The sequence below is a fragment of the Triturus cristatus genome, chromosome 6 (assembly GCF_964204655.1).
Source record: "Triturus cristatus chromosome 6, aTriCri1.1, whole genome shotgun sequence".
Lineage (NCBI taxonomy): Eukaryota > Metazoa > Chordata > Amphibia > Caudata > Salamandridae > Triturus > Triturus cristatus.
In genome coordinates, this window is record NC_140589.1 from 1280288774 (window position 1) to 1280311233 (window position 22460).

The 22460-nt window shown below is 44.3% G+C and overlaps 1 protein-coding gene across 1 annotated transcript in view; it reads left to right on the forward strand.

Moving 5' to 3' along the window:
* The window catches only part of PACRG (parkin coregulated), a 1191188-nt gene that overhangs the window by 681445 nt on the left and 487283 nt on the right, over nucleotides 1-22460 (forward strand). The window contains exon 3 of the mRNA XM_085612225.1: nucleotides 1627-1798. Within this exon, the coding sequence (XP_085468351.1) occupies nucleotides 1627-1798 (172 nt within the window). The remainder of the gene's footprint in view (nucleotides 1-1626; nucleotides 1799-22460) is intronic.

The window sequence follows — 22460 nt, forward strand, 5'->3', positions numbered from 1 at the left end:
GCACGCCACGAATGGCGTAAAGTAACTTAGCATTTAAAAAACCGTATAAATTCACTGAAAAAACCATAGGTTTCACACACGTTATAGTTAGGAATTAGCATTTAAAAAACCTTGCAAATTCACTGAAAAAACCATAGGTTTCACACATGTTATAGTTAGCGGAAATTTTACTGATAAAAAACCAATGAAATTCCCCCGTTATAGTTAGTGCAGGCAACTATAACTCACGCGACCGCAATCTTCTGCTGATGACATATGTGTCTTTATGAAAAAAAAATATTTGTAATATATGTATAGCTAAAAATGTATGGAAGAAGACATGGGCAAATAAGTGTCTAAATACAGTATTAGCATCAGCAGAGGATTGCGGTCGCGTGAGTTATAGTTGCCTGCACTAACTATAACGGGGGAATTTCATTGGTTTTTTATCAGTAAAATTTCCGCTAACTATAACATGTGTGAAACCTATGGTTTTTTCAGTGAATATATATATATATATATATATATATATATATACACACACACATACATATATATATACACACACATACATACATATATCCATATACATATATATACATATATATATATATATATATATATATATATATATATATATATATATATATATATATATATATATTATGGTATCCCTCATATATGGTATCCCTCAATATATATATATATATATATATATAGTCTTTACTAACCTATTGAGACACAGTTAGGAATCACTGGTAAGAATTCAGACATACAAAACCAGACCCCGTCAGCTGCCAATTTTTATTATTTGGCATTTCTCTCGTGCACAATGTGTCATTCATAAAAAACCACAGCATGCCTCTCACACAGCTCTCAACAGCGCACGTTATACTGAACCCGGAACACATATCCTGATTACTGATGCTCCATAGAGGTGGCTATCATCGTGCTCAGAATAGCATAATGTATCAGGAAATGGCACACGCCACCCTACAACAGAAGGCATTATTAACAAACTCAGAACATATATCCAGCACAGGCACAATAAGACGTATTGTGATATCAAAGAGCCTAGACAAAGCCCAATAACACATATTGACAGCTCTGTAGCATAAACAAAGTGGTGCTCCTGAGGTGTTGCACGAGACACAGGTGGAACCAGGTAATGCTGAATTTCCACATCTGCTTTCCAATTGACATAGCAGCTGGTGCTCATAACCGGCTCAAGACCTCAGGGTTCTCAGCAATGTCACAGCCATTGAACAACCAGTTTTTCAATTAAACTGAAGTCATCTTTCATTGAACAACACTTTGTTTTGCAGGTTACATTATTCCGGATTCTCTAATAGGATTGCGCTCTCTGGAGAGCATGGCAAAATATTGCAAAATTTTAGGATGTAAAGCTCTATACTGAGGTTAATTGTTTTTTATAATGCATTGTTACCACTAAATTAATGTGGAATTATCTAAACGGTTTGACGTGTCCTTTAGTTTTACTCTTTGCGCTCCGCAGAGGAAGCTTTCAGGCGAGGGCCGCCATTGCAGTTTTTCCACTAAGCTGCTCGCTTCTAAAGCAGTTGTTCATCAGTGTGATTTTTGTCATTGAATCTTAATTACAGTTCTCTTCTCTGTGTCTCTTTTCAGGTGGAGATTGAGAAGCTCGACTACCATCACTATCTGCCGCTCTTCTTTGATGGGCTTTGCGAGATGACACATCCTTATGAGTTTTTCGCACGGCAAGGGGTCCACGACATGCTGGAGCATGGAGGGAACAAGATCCTTCCTGTCATTCCTCAGCTCATTATCCCAATAAAAAGTAAGTGAGCGGGTACGAAAAAGGCCCATACTAGTTTAACAGTGTTGCCTCTTGACAGCTTGTGGGTTCTTCACGAGATTCAAAGGCTGGAAGGACTGATGCAGCAGCAAACAAAGAGCTAAAGGGAGAATTAATATCTGCTGGTGTGCTAAATGAGTGCTGCCTATCAATTGTTTGCTGCTTATTGTTTGTATCCTTCTGAAATAGCTGCCATACCTAATTGGATTAGCCATATGCCATAAACATGTACGATTTATTGTGCTGAATTGTGGTGGCACAATTGTCTTTGTGAGGTTAGTCAAAGGAATCTTATGAGAAAAAAATAAGGCAGCAGATTGGCTGTGTGATGGAACCATGCATGCCTTTACCACGCATGCTGGTTCGAAACAGTCTCAACAACGCAAGTCTTAACCACGACTATGCCTTTACCATGCATGCCTTTACCATGAATTATGTGTTGTTAAGGCATATATGGTAAAGACATATCCATGGTTAAGACCTGGCAGGTAAGTCTTAACCTCCGACCCCTTTCCCCGCCCTAGGCCCTAAAACTACACCCCTCACTCCTAAAAACCAGCCCGAGCCATAGAAACCTCCCTGCCCCAGTCCTAAAAACAACCCGCCCTCCTCTAATCCCTAAAAACGACACCATCCCTCCCCCTGAGCCCTAAAAACTAACCTGCCCCCCTAAACCCTAAAAAGTATTATGATTCCTGCCCCCTGCCCTGAGCCCTAAAACGGCTACCCAAACCTCACCCTGACACCTAAAACTACCCCTCCCTCCTAAAAAACAACCCCCTCCCCAGTCCTGAAAACTACCCCCAGTCCTATAAACTACCCCTCAGCCCTGAACACTACCCACGACACACCCAGCCCTGAAAACTACCCCGAACCCCCCAAGCCCTGAAAAATACCGATCCCCCCAAAACCATACAAACTACCCCCCTAAAACCTGGCCCCAACCCCTCTTACCTCACCGTGTCACGTCCTCTCCCGATCCTTCCTGCTGCTTGGCTGCTTCCTGCTTCCGCCAGCCAGCAGCTAGTAAGTAGCTAGACCGCACACTGCCTTAACGATGCATATGCCTGGTTAAAGCATATGCGTCGTTAAGCCAACCGTAGTAGCACTTGCGCAGTCGGAACACGTGTGGCTTGGGCCGCGGTGTTCCGACTGTTTCTCCAGCAGATTACGTCACTGTGCTTGTGTGTCGTTTTCAAGCCTAGGAAACGTTCGGAAACGTGGCCGCAGTCGTAGAAGTCCACCCAAAAAATCTCTAAATGATTCCTTTTGAAAATGTACCATGAGTTCTCTACTGTTTCTCAAATGCAATGCAGGAATAGACCATTAAGGTGTGAGTGGAACCTGTTCCAATCAGGTGGAAGGGGTGTGCTAGAGTTGTGAAATGTTTGTATGAGTTGAGACAGGGCAGGGCAGGGCCCTGAAGAATGAAGCTTTCTTCCACTTGTTCAGAATCTTATGTTTCAGCAGAAATTGAGTGGGTTGGAGGGGAGGGGGTGACCGAATTCGAAAATGGTTGAGGAGCTTTGAAACCCTATCCTTTGAAAAATGTATGGAAATCAGATTTTTGCTGGCAGCAGCAGTGCGAGCTCACAAAGTTCACCAGAAGGTTTCTTATACTTGTTATGCTTTCTTGAACAAATTAGTGAAGTAGTCTGAGTAAAACGGATCGTTTTCAGTTGGTGTACTTGATATGTTCTCCTTTGTAAGATCACTCAAACTGAGTATTTTAATAGCTCTGTGCACTGAATTCAACAAAAGTTAAAATTACATATTTAACAGAGGATCCGAGCATAATCTGCTTGTTTCATTTTTTGTTTTGGTTTCATGGATTTGATAAGTAAACTGTGTTTCGAGGTTTGGAATTTGAAGTAGTCAAGGATCAGAAGCCACCCCAAATTTAGCCTTGAATCCTTAACAAATATTTACCAACCGAGATATCTCGATTTTAAGTGTATTATTCACTAATCTTAATATCTTTCTTGAGCTTTACCTCTCAGCTGCAAGGCTGCCCCCGCCTTGCGTCTTAGCCATTCAGTCTTGCAGGATCTTACACCCTCTTCATGTACTACAACCTAACAAGACTGTAATCATTTTAATGTTGTTTCTCCAAATGCTTGTCCATCACTGTCCGCTCAACTTGTTCATTGTTTGTCTCGCTGTCTCTGGTTGTCGGCCTGTAACCTTGGAGTCATTTTTACTAATTTTATCATGGTTGTCCGCATTTGCCAACATCAGCTTTCAGCATCTGCCAGATCTGTTAATTTCACTCTTTTAAGGCTACTAAAGTTCTCACTCTCTCTTATTTTTACCATCTGGATTTTTTTTTCTTGCTCTTAGTCCGCCTCACTGCATAGGCCCTCCATTTTTTTGATATATAACAATATGTGAATGCCTGCTCCTGTAGTCAATAAAGGTGTACCCGATGTGCAATTATGGGCCAGAGCCCGTGACAAAGGCCCATAATGAGGGGAGGGTATTTAAAACCTGTTATTAAAACCTGCTATTGCCTTAAGGTAAGAGCAGTAAGCCTAGTAGCATCCCCCTCTCCAGAGTGGTAAATTCAGCATACTTTGTTTCTGGGATAAGCAGTTGCTCTATACTGCTGCAGCAGCCAAGCTGAAGATTTCTTTTATCATAATTCAGTCTGTCTGTCACACTGTGCTGGCCCCCCTCTTCTCTCACTTAAGTTAAGAGTAGCATTCTGATTGGGTGGTCAGCTCCCATGAATCCAAAGTGGGTGTGTTTTCTGCTGTCTACTTTCTCTTCAAACATCCTCCTACTGTTAGTACTGCACCCTATCTTACTTCCCCTCGAGGGCATCCTTTATCGACTCAAATAAAGTTCCGATTTTCAAGTTCACTTATTTTTTCAAGGTAAAGTTATTTTGGCCTAAAATCTTCCATCTAACAACATGTGAACTTTTGTCTCAGTCGTCATCCCACATTAAGAAAGGTATTAACCTTCCTGCACCAGCCCACTCATGCCATGCAAGTCATTACTTGTATCCACTCTAGACTAGATTATGGCCACCACCGTTTGCTCGGCTTGCTGACACACTTACTCTGGACTCTGCAACTGGTAAAAAACTTTGTGACTAGATTGATATGTATTCTCTGAAAGTTCGACCACATAGCTTCCTTCTGCCAAGCTCTACCCTAGCTTAAAGTGGAACGGAAAGTCCAATTCAAATATTTGTGTCTTTGTTCAAGGTCTTTTGTGACTAACACAGCAACAAAAAAGTCCATGGGTCCAGGATAGAGGTTTGAGGAGAAAAAGGACCTTATCAACCATGTGCTAGAGGGGGATCCTTTTTAAGGATGGTTCCCCTCACACACCAAAGGTGTCATGCTTCATCATAGGGTGCTCATATGTGCTCCTCCCTTTTAGCGAGGGGGTTGTAGCCCGCGTAGAGACCAGGTCCTTTACTCGAGGAGGTACCCCTATGATGAAGCATGACACCTTTGGTGTGTGAGGGGAACAGTTGTCTGGATCATCATTTGGTGAGAGTGTCACCTCACACCATCTTGTCTGGACACTTGTTTCCTGTTCACAGCTTTCATATGACTACCTAATGTGTTCTTGAAGTTGTAGTTTTGTTTGCTTCTCTTGAACAGATTGGTCTAACACACCTGCTAGCAATGAATTCTAAAGAACCCTGATGACTGCAAACGTGTGTTGTGACTTATTGGATTTAGGTGCAACCCTGTTCAAGGTCTGTTCTCCAGACTGACATCTTTATGAACTATGGCCTTAAACAGCTGCAAAGGTCTACTGAACTTTAATATTTGAAAACAATGAAATTACAGCTACTTCACTGGCACAAAGTTTTGTTCTGATGTCATTTTAAAAGAAGCACACAAAAGGTGATGGAATGCTGCTTGCAATAAGTCTAACCACTGGCAATAGCTCAGGGTAGCACTCCAACAACTGCTCTTTTGCTCACTATGCCACCTCAATTTGGACCCAGCCATATGCAAATCAGTCTTTACTATTCCTCATATGAACAGTCCAACCCAAACTGCCAAGCCAGGTCCTCCCTCTACAAGACCACAAGCAGCCAAAAACCGGTTTTGCCATAGTCATGGGCTCATCAGCTGGAAGCAGCTTGGTTCCATGCTACAAGTGCAAAACTGGCCCTGGGTTGCTTGTGTTCCGGTTCAAGGAGGACCTGGCTTGGCAGTTAGGGCTGGACTGTGCTCATTAAACTAACTGGGTCCAATCTCAGGTGGCATGGTGTGCAAAATAACAGTGGATTGGGATGCCGCTCGAGTAATTACCAGTGGCTGAAATTAATTCAAGCATTCCATCCATCACCTTTTGTATTCTTTAGTATGTTGCCCCAAGTGGAACGGGTATGCACAGCCATATGTCCTGTGCACACTGTGTCACTGAAACCAAGGTATACCCAGCAATTGAGCCCATAACAAGGGTGAAACTGGTCCTGGGTTGCTTGTGTACGGTTCAAAGGAGGAGATGGTTGGGCAGTTCAAGCTGGACTGTTCCCATTGGAGCAGGGTCAAGACTGATTTGCATACAGATGTATAGATCCAACCTGAGTTGGCATGGTTTGCACAATAACGATGGACTGGGATGCGGCCCGAGTAATAACCAGTGGCTGAGATTAATTCAAGCATTCCATCCATCTCTTTTGCATACCTTACTCATTTTAAATGAGGCACTTATTTGCATCCACCGTTTTTGGCCGCCGGTATAGCTGTACCCTTTTTCAATGGGTTTAGATGATGCCCTTAGCAAAGCACACCGCAAGCGACTGACTTCTAGGCCTATACATACCCAAAAAAATGAAACAGCTTATCTTCTCTCAAGCTTATGTTTAAATGCAACAGAATGACTGTACGAATGGGCTCTTTGAGTTTAACCTCTTCTGTGCCCATGACGAGATAGTCTCGTCATGGAGCACAGTCGCGCTGTGCCCATGACGAGACTATCTCGTCATGAAACCCACCCGCTAGGGAAACGCCAGGCACAGGAGGGGGAAAAGGCCTGGCACCCAAGGGGTTAAGATTAATAACTTTGTATATAGCGCTTTATACCGTGGTTGTATTCTTCTATGTCTAATTACTATAAGTAACTGTTGTTACTTTTGCTCAATTTATGGGACACAATTTACCGACCTCTGAAGGCTCAGTCTGCCTTGTAGAAATTCGAACTTGTGACCTAAAGGTTACCTACAGTGGCATAGAGCGCCCTAAGCCACCTCTCGGTTATACATTTCTGGTATTTCCAAGAAGTGTAACTAAGAAAATATAAGAAATATCTGCCTTTTCTCACAGTGACTGAAGTGATGCAGAACTATTTCAGCTACTGATGGGGGCCCTAGTGTGTCAGAGTGCAGTCACCAATGGCAACAATCTATTTCCTAGGCAGCTCCATGCATGATGTATTATGTGCAGTGAACTTTTGTTTTCCCACATTTAGCAATTAGAGAAGAGAAGGGGGGACTCTTGGGAGGAAGAAGCAGCTTCCGGGCAGCACTTTTAGTATCAGAACACGAATTCGCGTTTTTAGTGTAAAATTAAACATGGGTTGCCTTTTTGTCTCCTTGACAGAGAGCTTTTTTGGCAGCCTTCACATGAATCTGCTCCTCGGTTGTGAACCTTAGAAAAAGACTCCAAAAAGAGCTCTCTTAACGTGTTTCACATGGCGCCCTCTTTGCCTTCTACATCAGGGAGTTATTTCGCTCCAAGCTTTCAAGTGTACAGCTGTGGGACTCTGCCTGTTAAGTGAAAACAATCAGGCAACTTTCCCTGACCTCTCAGCAGCCCCATGCTAGTGCTTGGGTGTGGGAGGCCCAGCTGTCTCAGGGAATTTAACTGTTTGTTCTCTCATCAGCAATGTGGCTGTTTTTCAATTCCTAAAAACCCTGTGCACCTCAGTGACCTCCTCTATTGACTTTGTTCTCGTTCCTTTTAGACGCTATCAATCCGCATGTGTTTTGAAGATGTGTGCACAACATGTAGAAGACTCGTTTGTAGAGTGTGGAAAAGAGCTCGTAGGGGCAGTGCCATCTTAAGGAGCCTTGAGGCCACTGCATAAACAAGACACAGTTGTAGAGTCTTCAGGATTTCTCAAGCCACCACATATAGCAGACACAGTCATAAGGTGTCGAAAAGAGCTAGTAGACGCAAGGCCATCTTAAAGGCTTTTGAGGCCATCGCATGTAGAAGGCCCATTTGTAGAGTGTCGAGAAAAGCTCGTCGGTGCAGAGCCATGTGGAGGATTTTTGAGGCCACCACATATAGAAGACACCATTGTAGAGTGAGAAGAAGAGCTTGTAGTTTGAGTGCCATCTTAGAGTCTTGAGGGCGGTGCATAAACAAGACACAGTTGTAGAGCATCGAGAAAAGCTCGTAGGTGCAGGGCTCCCTAGGAATTTTGGAGGCAATCGCATATAGAACACACAGTTTTTGGAGTAGATCTTGTAGCTGCAGGGCACTCTAGGAATTTTTCAGGCCATCGCATTAAGAAGACACAGTTGTAGAGTGTAGAGAAGAGCTTCTAGATGCAGGGCCATCTTAAGGATTTTTGAGGCCACTGCATGTAGAAATCACAGTTGTAGAGCGGCAAGAAGAGCTCGAAGGTGAAGCGCCATCTTAAGGATTTTTGAGGCCACTGCATTCAAAAGACACATTAGTGGAGCATCAAGAACAGCTCATAGGTGAAAGGCCATTTTAACAGTCTTGAAAAGAAGTCGTAGGTGCATGGCCATTATAAGAATTTTTCATGCCACTGCATTTTGAAGACCCAGTTTTGGAGGTCTTCAGAGCAACTTTACCTTCATTTTTACATAAGTCCAGGCTTAATGATGCCAAATAAAACTGAATTCTGTAATAAACTTTCCGATTTGCCTGGAATCTGCCAGCCAGCAAAACCAGACAAGTATTGATAAAGCAATTTCTTTTTCATATATCTGCATTTTGCAATAAGAATATTTTTTTTAGTATTCAATGTCTAGCCATTCTGTTTTTCCAATTGCAAGAAGGCTAGGGAAAGGATGACTTGGTAAGTGTTTAGTAGACTAGCGCATAATATCAAAATAAAACATATGCAACTAGCACTTGAAATTGCTGCTTTAATTGCCAGGTATTATCTACCAGAAAGAAAGCCACCTCCACAACTGGCATTGTCACTGATAATGTCAAAATCAAAGCTCAGCTCTGAGGATTTTCATCATTTTTTAAGATGAATTCCGATAAATTTCTCCATACTAGGCAATGACTCCTAGTCCTGCTCATTTAGAGAAATGAGTTGAAGTGGGAGATAGGATGACAGATAAGTAATAAAAATGGCATAGCTAGAGAGGTTAACTCAAGGGAGACAAGAGGGTATGTATGTATATTGTACATGCCAACATTTTAGAAGAGGAAAGTGGAAGATTACACAAAAAGAAATCTGGAGAATGTGTTTCTCCCGCTGACTTCTATTGAAAGAGTGGCTATTTCAGGCAGGAGACAGCCAAAAGAAGACAATTTTTGGAGCCTCGAGTCTGAATCAGGTCTACTGGCATGTATGGTATATGCTATTTCTATAGAGTGAACCTAGCCGAAAGGCCGCTGAGCACTGTACAGGATCAATACAAGCATAAACTATACGAGTGATAGGAGAGGTAAATAGATTGTGGACAGTTAATGCATTGTGATGTAATGGTCTTTAAAGAGGAGAGTCTTCAACTGTTTCTTAAATTGGGGCAGTTTTGGGGGCCCCCTAATAGATAAAGGAATATTGTATATTGTCCAGATCCTGAGTGCATTGTTGCAAAAGGCTACTGCATCATTTCTTTTACACTTGTTAGTCTAAAGTCTCATTGTGTTGTGGCTGCTGGCTGTGGGGGCCCAGAATCACAAGAGACGGAGAGCTTGTCCGAATGATAAGCAAGGAGGCTGGCCAAGATGGCTTTGTAAATGATGCAGCTGGTGTTGAAGATGGTGCAGTGCGGCAAGGAGAGTCAATGGAGTTCTGTCAGGATGGGGGGGTGGTGTGATCATATTTCTTCAAACCTTAAATGAGATGTGCAGCAGCGTGCCCGATACCCTTAAGATGTTTTAGTGCAGCGTCTGCGAGGCCATGGAGCAGGGCATTACCACCATCCAGGTACAAGAGTACGAAGACTTGAACAGCAGTTGTGAAGACGTTTCTGGAAGAAATGATTTCTCTGTCTGCTATCAGGTTATTTTTTCAGTGTGCTCCTTGAGGGAGAAGTTGGTGTCCATGGTGAATTGAAGTGACTTGGCATTCAGTGAAAGTTTTGGTTTGAAGTCCTCAAGTTACATGTCATGATACCAGGTTTGTCGTTTTTCTTGTTTGGTTTTCTAGGCAAATACCAGGAATTTTATCTTGGTTGGCCTGAGTTTCAGTGAGGTGCTGGATATCCAGATTTGGATGATGTTCAGGCTGTGTTTGAGGTATTGGATATCTGAAGTAGAGGAGACTTTCAAGTTGCATTGTGTATCATTGATTTATTGGCCATTTAGTGGTTGAGTAATGAAACCTTGGGGGACTCTGCAGTGACAGAGATCTTTTGGGACCTGGAGATGCCCGTGTGAGCAAACTGATTTTGTTGGAAAGGTAGAATAAGTGATTCCTTATCGAAACTCCAGGGTGGATATGATGGTGAGATGGTAAATAGTGTTAAAGGCAGTTGAAAGGCCTAGGAGACACAGGTCATCTTCATCTGTGGTCAGGATGGCATTGTCCACTGTGTGTAAGGTAGGGGTCTCCGTACTGTAGTAGGATCTCAAGTCAGACTGCTAGTTGTGTAGGAAACAGTCAGCAACAACGTGATCGTGGCGTTAAGCAGGCACTTTTTTCAATGATCTTGCCAATAAAAGGTCATCAGTGTCTAGTGTAGGACTGGGAGGATTTAGCCTGCTTTGAGGGATTCTTGAAAGATACCTTGAGTGAAGAAGGCATTGACAGTGGTGAATAGGAGTGAGAGAGCATCCCCATAGATAGCCCAAGACATCATCTTCACAAGAAGTGGTTTTGAGGGAGCCTAATGTGTCGGTAAGATCTGTGAGAAATTGGGCTTTGAAGGCTAACCTTTCCAGGATTCTACTGATAGAAATGGGCATAAGAGATGAAGCAGTCTTAGTGTTGATATGCTGTAGATCGTCTGTATTGTTTTTTTTACAGAAGAAGTGGTTGATGCATTGCATTTTCTATAGAGTGAAGAATATGTGGGTCTGGCAGGGCCTTGATGCAGTGCTTGATTGTCTTGAAAAGTGTTCTGCTCCTGCTAGTGGCTTCATTGATGTTTATGATACAGTACTTTGCTTTGGCTGATGTTATGAGCTGTGTGCATGTTGGGCAGAGGAATGTCAGTGTCATGAGGTCACCAGGAGTTCTTCCATTTTCTTTCCTGTCTGGGATTGATCATTTATTGTCAACAAGGTCTTTAGAGTATCAGGGTGCTGATGGCTTTGGCTTGCGCTTGTGTGTTATAATTGGAGCATGGATGAGAAAGAGATGTTGCAGACCTGTGGATAGACCTAATGTAAAGAGAGTAAAGTGAGGCAGCTGGAAAGTGAGAGCTACATAGTGAAGGTAGAGACATAAATAACGTTTAAGAGTGATGTACAGCAGTAGTGAGCGAGAGACATAGGGGGATGGAAATTGAGAACAAGGGGAGACAGGTTTAACAGAGTGGAAAGGTACAAGGAGAGGTGAGTTATAGAGAGCTAGAACAGAGAGAGGTAGAGGCAGATAGGAAGAGAGATGTGGTCATTAGAGAGGTGTAAAGAGAAGGAAAGTAGAGAGTGGCAAAATGAGGAATGAGTATTGAAAGACTGGTCAGGTCAAGAGAGTAGTGAGGCTGGGAAAAGGTGGCATGAAGTGTGTGAAGGATACAAATAGAGATGAGTTGTAGAAAGTGAAGGAGAGATACAGATTAAGTAGAGAGAAAGAAAGGTGAGATAGAGAAAGGATAAGGATGATGAGTAGTGATGTATAGACAAAGAGGTGAGGTTGTGACAGGTATAAAGGAATGATGTATAGGAAGGTGGAGTAGAGGATGTGAGTTGAAGTAGATGAATGTAGGAGGTACAGAGAGAAATGAAAGAGACTCAGAGAAGTAAAAAAAGGAGTTAGCGGCAGTGACAGAGAAAGGAGTAAGGTAGCAAAATAAGCGAAGTACAGCGGACATGTAGAATAAGAGAGAGGTGGCAAAGTGACATAGCAATGGAATGGTGATATAAACTGAGAGGTGATGTATTGGGACAGATGGGGTAAAGTAATAACTTAATGAGTAAGATATGTGGTAGAGAGTTGAGGAGATGGTTGTGCGGTAGAGAGAAGTGGGAGAAAGTAGAAAGAGATGAGGTGTAGAAAAATGCGATAGGGAGGCAGGTGAGGTGAGGAGAAAGATTGAGGCAGAGCGTTTAAGCACCTGGAGGACAGAAGACAAATGCAAGTGTCCAGATTCGACTGAAATAGTCTTGCAGAAAAGCTGCATGAAGCTAGCATAAGCGCCAGAGCTTCAGAAATGGTGCTTGCCTCAACTAAAAAGACCTAACATCAGGTTTGTACGAAGCAAAGTTGCGAAAATTGAAAGACCAATACGAAGGAGACATTTAGCATACTTTTGACAGCCTACGGCACACTTACCTGATATCAAAGGGGGGCAATTCCTTACATTTCATTTGGAAAACTCATGCTATTAAGACAGTTTGGTCTGGCTGTCCCGGAGCACCACCAACATACTCTGTGCTAGATACGAGGATCAGAATAGGCGAGATGGGCTGCGGGAGGCGAAAATAGTAACAGTGATTTTAAGCATGAAAGGTACATTCCTGCTGCAGCTAAAAAACAAATGGTCTGAAGACTTCATGACTGATGCAGAATGGTTCATTCTATACCCTTTTCAAGACCACCCAGTCATCCACATGGCCTGGCAATCAGATAAATAACAATTTTTTTAAAACAGATTTTTATTGAGTTTCAATAAACATACATTCAAGTCTGTGGTCCTCGGAATGCGCAAGGGAGAAAGTCAGCATACAGTACTATAGATAATATGGCAAGCAGGGCACAAGGTCACATCCAGCCCCCACCATGTACTCGTGATGCAGCTCAGTCCGTCAGCATGTTTGACCCAGTCCAATGATGTGAAGCTACAAAAAGAACTCCTGATCCCCTCCCTCCCCTCCCATACATCAGCTAAATAACCATTGCCGACCAGGGGCTCCTCATAAACATCCGCCCCAGCCCTCACACCTCCCTCTTCCTCTCCTTGTCATTTCCTTCTCCTGACTACCAGCAACACATTGGGCTGTAACATTAGAGTGCATGATGATTAGAGCAAATACCAGCCTAGGATATACACAACTATTCCAATGGGAAGCCTCAAATATTTGTTATTGAGTAGAAAAAGAATTGCATGTTTGCTCAGAATATATTGTTAAATAGTTCTGTGTGTTATAGGATGGTACTATGGATTTCAGTGTTTTATTTGTTTTGGGGGGAAAACAATAACATTATCTTAAAACAAAAAGTAGATATGGGGCAGACATATGGCGATGATATCACGAAGCACTAACACTGTCTTTGTCCTGTGTGACAGATGCACTCTTCCATCACAAGAAATACTAAACACACAGTATGATATTTGAGACAAATAGTGAAAACAGGAAATGAGGAATAGGGTAAGAAGCTGTGTTACTCTGCTGGGCACTGACGTCTGCAGATTGATAAGGGTATCTGAAGAACAAATAGGAAACTTATCAGGAATCTACCATAAACAAACATCCTGCAACTAACTTCAACAGTGAAAGGATAGACCGTTAGGATATCTCTGAGCAACCAACTTTCTATGTATTTAGTTTGAAGTTGACTTTCCTGAAACTGTAATGCAACAAATTATAAATAACCACTGAAATGTTGATTAGGCAAGATTCCTACCTCTAACTTCATACTGAGACTTCACATCTCATGTACCCCTTCTGGCATTGAGTGGATCAGTTTGTGATGTGTTTTTAGAGCAACTAAAAGTAGATAACCTTCCTTAGTACTCTTAACCTTAATGGCCCACACATATCAATCACTCACTAAATATTATTTAATAATGCACAATGTATTCTAATATGACAATTGAGGGTGCTTTACCATTAAAATCATTTATGTTCCTTCACAAAATATTTCAAATTTAAAAAGACTGGATGTAGTTCCAAAAGTCCTTAGCTATAACAGAAACAATCAAAAGTTAGTTTACCAATCAACTTGACTTCCAGAATGCTTCTCAGTTACATAGATGTCTTCTCAGCAAAACTCTTTAGGAAAATATTGTTTCTCCAATACTAATCACAATCCACAAAGCAAAGGTCCTGGTTTCAACAACATAGTAATTAAGTGCATAGCAAATGCACAGCAGAACACAAAGAAAGATATACCTGACAATGCAAGATGGCTCCTGCCATCTCCAACCCTCTCCCGTTCAGGTGGCGTGGTTTTGGGCAGGCTCCTTGAGCACAAAGCTTTTCTTACAGACCACTCCGACTTCACTCAATGCATTCCACCTGCCTCACTGCCCACACAAAGCACTTGGTGCAGAAGACTCTTGAGCACAGTATCTCCACACTGTCTGAATGCCCAATGCCAAGTCCTACCTCCCGACACGTGAGCTGGGAACTGCAATGACATGTAGAGAAATGGGAGAGGCAGAGACAGGGATAGATAGAGAAGTGTAAAGGTAGGCACAGAGTGGCACAGAAAATGATAGAGAGATGATGTAATGAGAGATGGTGTATTTGAGACAGAGAGGTGAGGCAGACAATTGAACCAGAGTATTGAGATAGAGTGGGGAGGTAGATGAATAAAGAGGTGTATAGGTAGGCAGAGAGGGAACAAGAGGGGTGATGTAGAGGAGGTGAGGTGAGACATAGACATCAGAGAGAAACATAGTTGAGGAAGAGAAAGAGGTAAAGAAGTGTGACATTGAGATAGATTGAGGGTGGTTTGCAAAGTGAAGTAGAGGGAAGGGTGCTGTTTGGAGACGAGTGAGGTAGCGAGTGATGAGGTGAGGTGACGTAATGTGCGCTGTGCACTGCCCATCAAGCATGGCCTCACAACTCTTTTCCCAGGCCTAGCCGACGTTAGCCAGTACCGGCGGTGGGATGGCTTTCCGATTAGTCCTACTCCATGGGTTCTTCCTCAGGCTCAGATTTTAGCACTCAGTGGGCTACTCTCCTTGGCAGGGACAGGGATAAAGCCCATTTTGCCACTATAAATGGCATTACTACTACCACTGTGAGAGTATGATAGTCATGCCCTGTAAGAAGGGTGCACATAGGTGCCGATTACGATCCGGTAAAAACCGGGTACAAACCGTCGGTCGGAGCGTATTCTCCGTCCGACTCGTACCCGGTTGTAAAACATTACAAACATGGAATTACGATTCGCACGGAAACACCATTTCCGTACGAATCGTAAAAAACACCGACCGACGAAAATATGCATACGAATGTGATCCGGGAATGCTGCGACGTGACGTCGGGACGCTTCTAGGCAGCGTTTCACGACCCAGGAATTACGATTCGAACCGACAGCAGTCCGGACGGCAATATTTTCACGGCACCCAAAAAGTGCCGCAAATGCGAAGTACGGCGCGAAACGACCAGAGTAGGTGGCCCGGTAAGCGCTGTACCCCCCCACAGCCCCCGCATGTACGCGCCGTACCCCCCCCAGCCCCCGCATGTACGCGCCGTACCCCCCCTGCCCCCGCATGTACGCACCGTACCCCCCCCAGCCCCCGCAAGTACGCGCCGTACCCCCCCCAGCCCCCGCATGTACGCACCGTACCCCCCCCTGCCCCCGCATGTACGCGCCGTACCCCCCCCTGCCCCCGCATTTACGCGCCGTACCCCCCCCAGCCCCCGCATGTATGCGCCGTACCCCCCCAGCCCCCGCATGTACGCGCCGTACCCCCCCTGCCCCCGCATGTACGCACCGTACCCCCCCCAGCCCCCGCATGTACGCACCGTACCCCCCCCAGCCCCCGCATGTACGCACCGTACCCCCCCAGCCCCCGCATGTACGCACCGTACCCCCCCTGCCCCCGCATGTACGCACCGTACCCCCCCCCTGCCCCCGCATGTACGCACCGTACCCCCCCCAGCCCCCGCATGTACGCGCCGTACCCCCCCCAGCCCCCGCATGTACGCGCCGTACCCCCCCAGCCCCCGCATGTACGCGCCGTACCCCCCCAGCCCCCGCATGTACGCGCCATACCCCCCCCAGCCCCCGCATGTACGCACCGTACCCCCCCAGCCCCCGCATGTACGCACCGTACCCCCCCCAGCCCCCGCATGTACGTGTCGAACCCCCCCGTGTATGTACACCCGAGTACGTGTCGAACCCCCCCGTGTATGTACACCCGAGTACGTGTCAAACCCCCCCGTGTATGTACACCCGAGTACGTGTCGAACCCCCGTGTATGTACTCCTCCAAAACACAGAACCTCGCCCTAGAACTCAGTCAGTGACACAAAAATACCTCCAGTACACACGCATGATTGATTGTCATGGATGCCAAAGTGGGGTCAAAAGCCTACAGCTTGCAGATGTTGCAACTCACATGGTGCCACCATGTGACACGCGTTATTAGCTCCCATCACACAGTCACCCGGTGAGGAGCGGATATCACACGGTGACAGGAAAAACGAGCTGAAAACCTCTAAATCATGGGTTTTCAGCTCGTTTTCGGAGGCTTTGAACTGCCAAGATGCAGTAAGGGGTGTGAAAACACCCTAGGAAATGGGCAACCGTCTCGGCAAGCTTTTTTGGGGGGAGAAGGACAAGGGACCGGGGACTTGGGGGCGGGGTGAGCGCAAAAGTGACTCTTAGGTACTTCTTGGCACGAGACCCAGCATCTCCAAGGCCCTAACCCCTCCTCACACAGTGAGATTGTTGTTCAGTTGGGCAGGTCTGAGACTGCTAAAATGAACTCGATGGCCCAGCAGGCACATGCTCTTCAGAGCCATGCACTGGAGCTTTCTGCATCTCAAGAAGGAGATTCCGGTACTCTTGCCAGTAATGTTTTTCTTCCGTAAAGAACCCGAGCTTGTACAGCAGATGAGAAGTCTCCTTCAATCAGGAAGGACTTTACGTTCTTGTAAGCACCATCTTGTAGACCCACTAGCACTGCTTACTACCAGTTTTTTTTAGTCCGCCGGCAACTTTAAATTTTAAGATTAAAATACTGCCTTAGGATTCCAGAGGTACCACTGCAGGAATTGTTGTCACCTGTAGGTTACAAGCATTCATTTGGCTCTTCCTTGATTTCAGCAAATAATCCGGTTGGTAGCGGGCCTCGGTTTACAGCCACCATAAAGGATGGATGTAAGATTTAAACAAGGGTTAAGGGTAAAGGACTGACTGAGTGGGTGTGAACATTTAAATGTATTTAGACAATTTATACAGAGCGAATGGGGCCTGGGCCCACGTGTTTAACTGGAGGATGAGTATGGCATGCGTGGGTACACAATGCTCTCATCGGCATTTACATGGCTTAGTGGGCTAAGCAGTGGCGGCTCCTCGAGGGAGTGCTGTGGGGCGGGGGAGGGGCAGGGTGGGGTTTAGTAAACTCCAGAATACGGCCGAACGGAGTAAATAAATAAATAAAACAAATTACATTGCGTGCTGCATCGCCGATTTGGCGTTGCAGCGCACGCAATGTAATTTTATTTATTTATTTATTTATTTACTCAACTCCGTTCGGCCGTATTCCGAAGTTTACTACCCCCCACCCTGCCCTCCCCGCCCTACCGCCCCACAGCACTCCCTCGAGGAGCCGCCACTGGGCTACTGGCTGCAGTGTATTGGGATGAGGTGGGGAGGAAAGGGATGACTACCACGAGGGAGGAAGGGTATGTGACGTGTTTTGGGATTCAGTGCGTGGAGTGCAGGAATTCGGAAGAGATGCATTTCGATTTTTTCCCCTGGCGCACTGCAGACAGGGAGCCCAGGATGCAGGTGTCGCACTATGCAGAAGTGTAAACAGAATATAATTAATTCTAAGTTCTTTCAACTAGGAAACATTCAGGAATGAGGAACTTCACTACTATTTTTGTGTGGGCGAATGAGGGCTAGCTCTGACATCAGACCGACAGACTCTCTCTCTCTCTCTTTCTCTATCTCTCTCTCCTTTTCTCTCTCTCTCTTTTTATTTTCTCATGGCCCAGTGCCAAAGATTGAAGGCCACAGGAAGCCTTGTTCAAACCCTCTTTGTTCCTGACTGAGGATGTATGAAGAAGCTGCACAAGCACTATTTTTGTGCTGCACTTTCCCTGCTCAATCGACCTCCAACATTCCTTGAATTTCTTTCCTTGAACTGTGGCTTTGAGGCATCCTCCTAACCAATCTGATAGGGTGGATGCTGGAAACATTTGTATGGGAGAACACAAGGCAAGTACAAATGGGACTTTTTAATATTTGTTTAATTGATTTAGCTGCAAATTCTAGCTGACCTGGCCTAATCTTTATTAGGACCAGGAAATAAGGTCATCAGTACAACCGTGAAGTAACACTGATTGGACTCCACTCGCTTCCTTCGCCAGCCCTGCACCATCTGCATCATCTACAAAGTAATCACGACTGGCACCCACTCCTTTCAGTCTGACCTGCTTAGGCAGTCTGATGGCAGTTGGCACTTCTGCAGCCAGGACACTATCACACCCGGGATAAAGAAGTGCAAAACAGAACAAGCTTTTGCAATGCAATAGGCCTCGCATTTGCGAGAGTTTAAGCCATTGGCACTGTAAATGAGAATGCCTTTTATTTATCTATTTTGATAATTAACACATAAATAAAATGCATTGTCACATACAATGTCAATAGCTCAAATTCTTGTAAATGGAAGACCTATTTCATTTCAAATAAGCGGCCGCCATTGTCCCGGGCTGCTTGGAAAGGGAAAGTGCGCATGGCACACTGAATGTTGCAGAAAAGCATGTCGTGCCTGCAGTAGGAGAAACTCATTAAAGAAAATCGTGCTTACAGACTAAATAAGACATACTGTGTAAAACCAGAAGTAAAAGGGCCAGTCCTCATGGGAGGTTACAAATGAAGGCGGTACTAAGGAGGGATTAATAAGCCTATTAACAAATTAGAAGCCAGCATTTTCAAAGGACAGTTACACAAGCCAATGAAAAATATGGGTAGAGAGTGGCCAGAGTTTTAAGTCCATACTCGAATACAGCATGCCTCGCAGAGCAGCGCATGCGCTGCCCAGACTCGGACTAAAAAAAGAAGGCAGCAGGTCTTTCACCCAGGATCCAGAACAACATTCAGGATCTAGAACCAACATCCTTGTATCCAATTCAGGAAACAGCTGAAAACGCACCTCTACAACGAACACTACATCAAAAGGAAGTAGCAATCCACTTTCACTCTGCGAACCCAGCTTTCCTTACCAACTACTCATTGACTGTATCTTTGTCTTTTACCCGGACAGCGCTCCACTGCCTTTTAAATTCTTATATGCAACAATTCCGTGCTTAATTTGTAAAAACATAAGTCCTGGGGCCCTCGTCAAGAGGCCACTGCAGCTTGCACTACTCACTGCCCCTATATGTGCCGCCAGTGACAGAATCAACACAACTACAAATCAACACACCCTACAAGTATGGCATTTCAGACTATTCCAGACCCCAAAGCTACAATAATGGCTTGGGCAGCAGATATTAATAATTGTTAATGTTTATTGAAATGATAAACAACTGTTGTTGTGTTAATCTCTAATTTAGATAAACAGTGCAGACTGTCATAAGTGCTGGTGTTGACAATTAAGTTCTGGGTCCAAGCACCGAAACCACAGGTTCAAATTAACCACTGCAACACGTATTTCCAAATACAGTCATGGAGATATCCAGTTACTGCTAGCACATGCCAATCCAAGGAAATTCCCACTCTTGGACCAAGACCATGCTGAATTCCATACATCGCCTGCATGCTAGTGATGATAAAGACACTGTGTATGAACAGCAAATTCTTCAATACTTTTTCCATACCCACATCCCTCAAGCAAACAATATGCCTATCATCCTCAGTTATTTACATTAGGGTTCGTCGATACACACTGAAGCCTCATCAGTCGTGTGGGTAGAAAAGTAAAAGGTCAGCTCACCCATCTGACTCCCTTCGCCATATTCAATCTCTCTCATTTCTATATGGCTGTTTCTCTTGATGTATGACACAATATCCCTCTATGTCAATGCTATTCGAACCATTTAAGCAGATCTCAAATAAAACCATGTCTTGGGTATAGAAAAAGAAATTGCCAATCCTAAGTGGGTAGCACTGATCTGAGCATGAAGCTGCATTGGGCAGCCGGGGTGTATGCAGGTTCTTTGATGCGTGAATTGGCAGTCTTTCCCAGAAAAGGAAAGGGAGAGAGAGAGATGAGCTGATTCTAGTGGGTGAATGGTGAAGGATATAAAGGCACCCGTCTTTTGTCAGGCTAGAGAGTCAAATGCTGCAGGGAATGGAAACCAAAAAGTGCCAAGGAGGCTTTCCCCACTAAGACCTACTGGATGATGCTCATGGTAATCTCATAGAAACCCTTAGACAATTCTCCACAACATATCTGATGCTTGTTTAAATCTCAGCAGAAAGGAAGGTAATCTCTAAAAGACTACGTCCACAAGAACGCCTCTCAGTAAATCACACAAACAAGCATTGCTGCAGGCTTGCATGTAGAAACATAACTATAACTCACCAGGAATGGCAAAGATTGCAGTGAGCCATTGGAGGTGGGTGTAGTAAGGAGGGAGCTGAAAGAACCAGGCGTTTGAGTTCTGTCAACAGCCCATGCAGCAATATCAACCTTACACAGGTCACACTTTCCAGGCAGGTTGTATAGTATCCTTATAGCAAAGTAATGTAATAATCATAAATGCACAAGAACAGAAGGCACGCACCAAGAATTGATCAATTGATGCTGGCAGGCAATAGCAGGCAGAGGATCAGAAATTGCTGGGGATTAAGTCTGTAGTGTACAGTAACTGAGTTAGCAGTTATGGTGAAGGTGTTCAATCTGGAAAGTTTCCTAAAGAACTGGATACCGTGTTCGTTGAACATGTAGGTGGAAACACAATATTTCAAATCTAAAAGAGTTGCAGGCTAATGCAGGGGAATAACATCCCAGAACATGAGACCAGAAGTGTGACCATAAACCTCACAGAGAAATTGGCTCAGAAAGCTGTTTGAGTGAAGAAGGATTGTGTGTTGTTGGAAATGTCTTAAATCAATTTTTTCCGTAATGCATTCTAGTTGACTCCTGATTGCTTTATTTGCTGCTATTGTCACTGAATCACAAAATGTACCATTCCTGTACAATGTACGTTTAATAAGCATGTGCTATACTCATGCGCAAATGTGTATAATCTACCACAGTGGTTATTATCTTTTGAGTTCTGTAAACATCCACTTAATCTTTACTGGAATTCGGGGACCCCCAGTGAATCATATTGTAATCGAAGGATCAGTAGTGGTCACTCATATTGCGAAGTGGTGGGGGTAGGGGGAACACACACAAAAACAGAATTATGAATAAAGAAAATAGCACTTACCTGCTGTGACGGCCACGGCCTTGCTCCTGATCATTGTCCCGTCAAGTAACAGCTACACACAGCACAGGTTCCCAGCTTCCAAGCCCAGCGCTGTTCTCATGCTTGGAAAACTTATCCCAGCATGAGAGCTATGCTGGGATCGGTCTGAGCGCCCTGGTTCAGCACTCAGACATGGACTGGGAGCCTGTGTTGGCTCTCCACCCAGCTGTACAACCCAGCTCAGGTAGGAGAAAGGCTAAGTGTGCATGACGGTTTGGCCAGCCCCAGAGAGCCGGCCAAACCGTAATAGGCTCTGAGCCGTGCCCATCAACACCCCCCCCCCCCGTGCTGCAGCTCAGTATGGATGGCCACACCCCTCCCTCGGCTCGCAGCCTTCAGGACGAGAAATAAAATGATAATAAATTTATTTTAATATAATTTTATTTTTGTCCTTTGCCTCTGCTGGCTTTCAGCAGGGGGGCAATGCTCCACCGCCATAAAGAGAGGAGCCGCCCCTGCTGAGGACCCCTACTGGGTCATTACTGGAACATCGACTCAAGCAATTTTAATGATTTGAAAACAAAAATACAGAAACAAGCATTCATCCAACAAATGCACAAATGATTAAATGTTTTAGTAAATCCACAACCAAATATAAAACATGAAAATTGTAATTTCCATTTTAATGGTAAGGTTGGTGGTTTTCTAAATTTGACTGACTCCAACCATTTTCCACGCTATACTCTGATGCATTTGCTCTGCTCCCACATATCAACCTGAGAACACCAACCTAATTTTTAGACTCCAATTTCAAATTCCTTCACATTTACCAAGAACATGTTAAAAAGTTAAAGTTTACAATTTGCTTGATTATTTATATACACTCTATTAATCTTTTCATTTTTTTATTTAAGTTTCTAAGATGTTGTAGACCCTCAGGGATCCTTGGATCACGTTATGAACCGCTGATCTACCACATTCGTACCTTAAACTGGTCTTGCTAAAGTTAGGAATCATTTATGATAATGTCTATATTTTTATAGCCTATCATTGTGTTAATCACCCTGCGGCCCAGACACATTA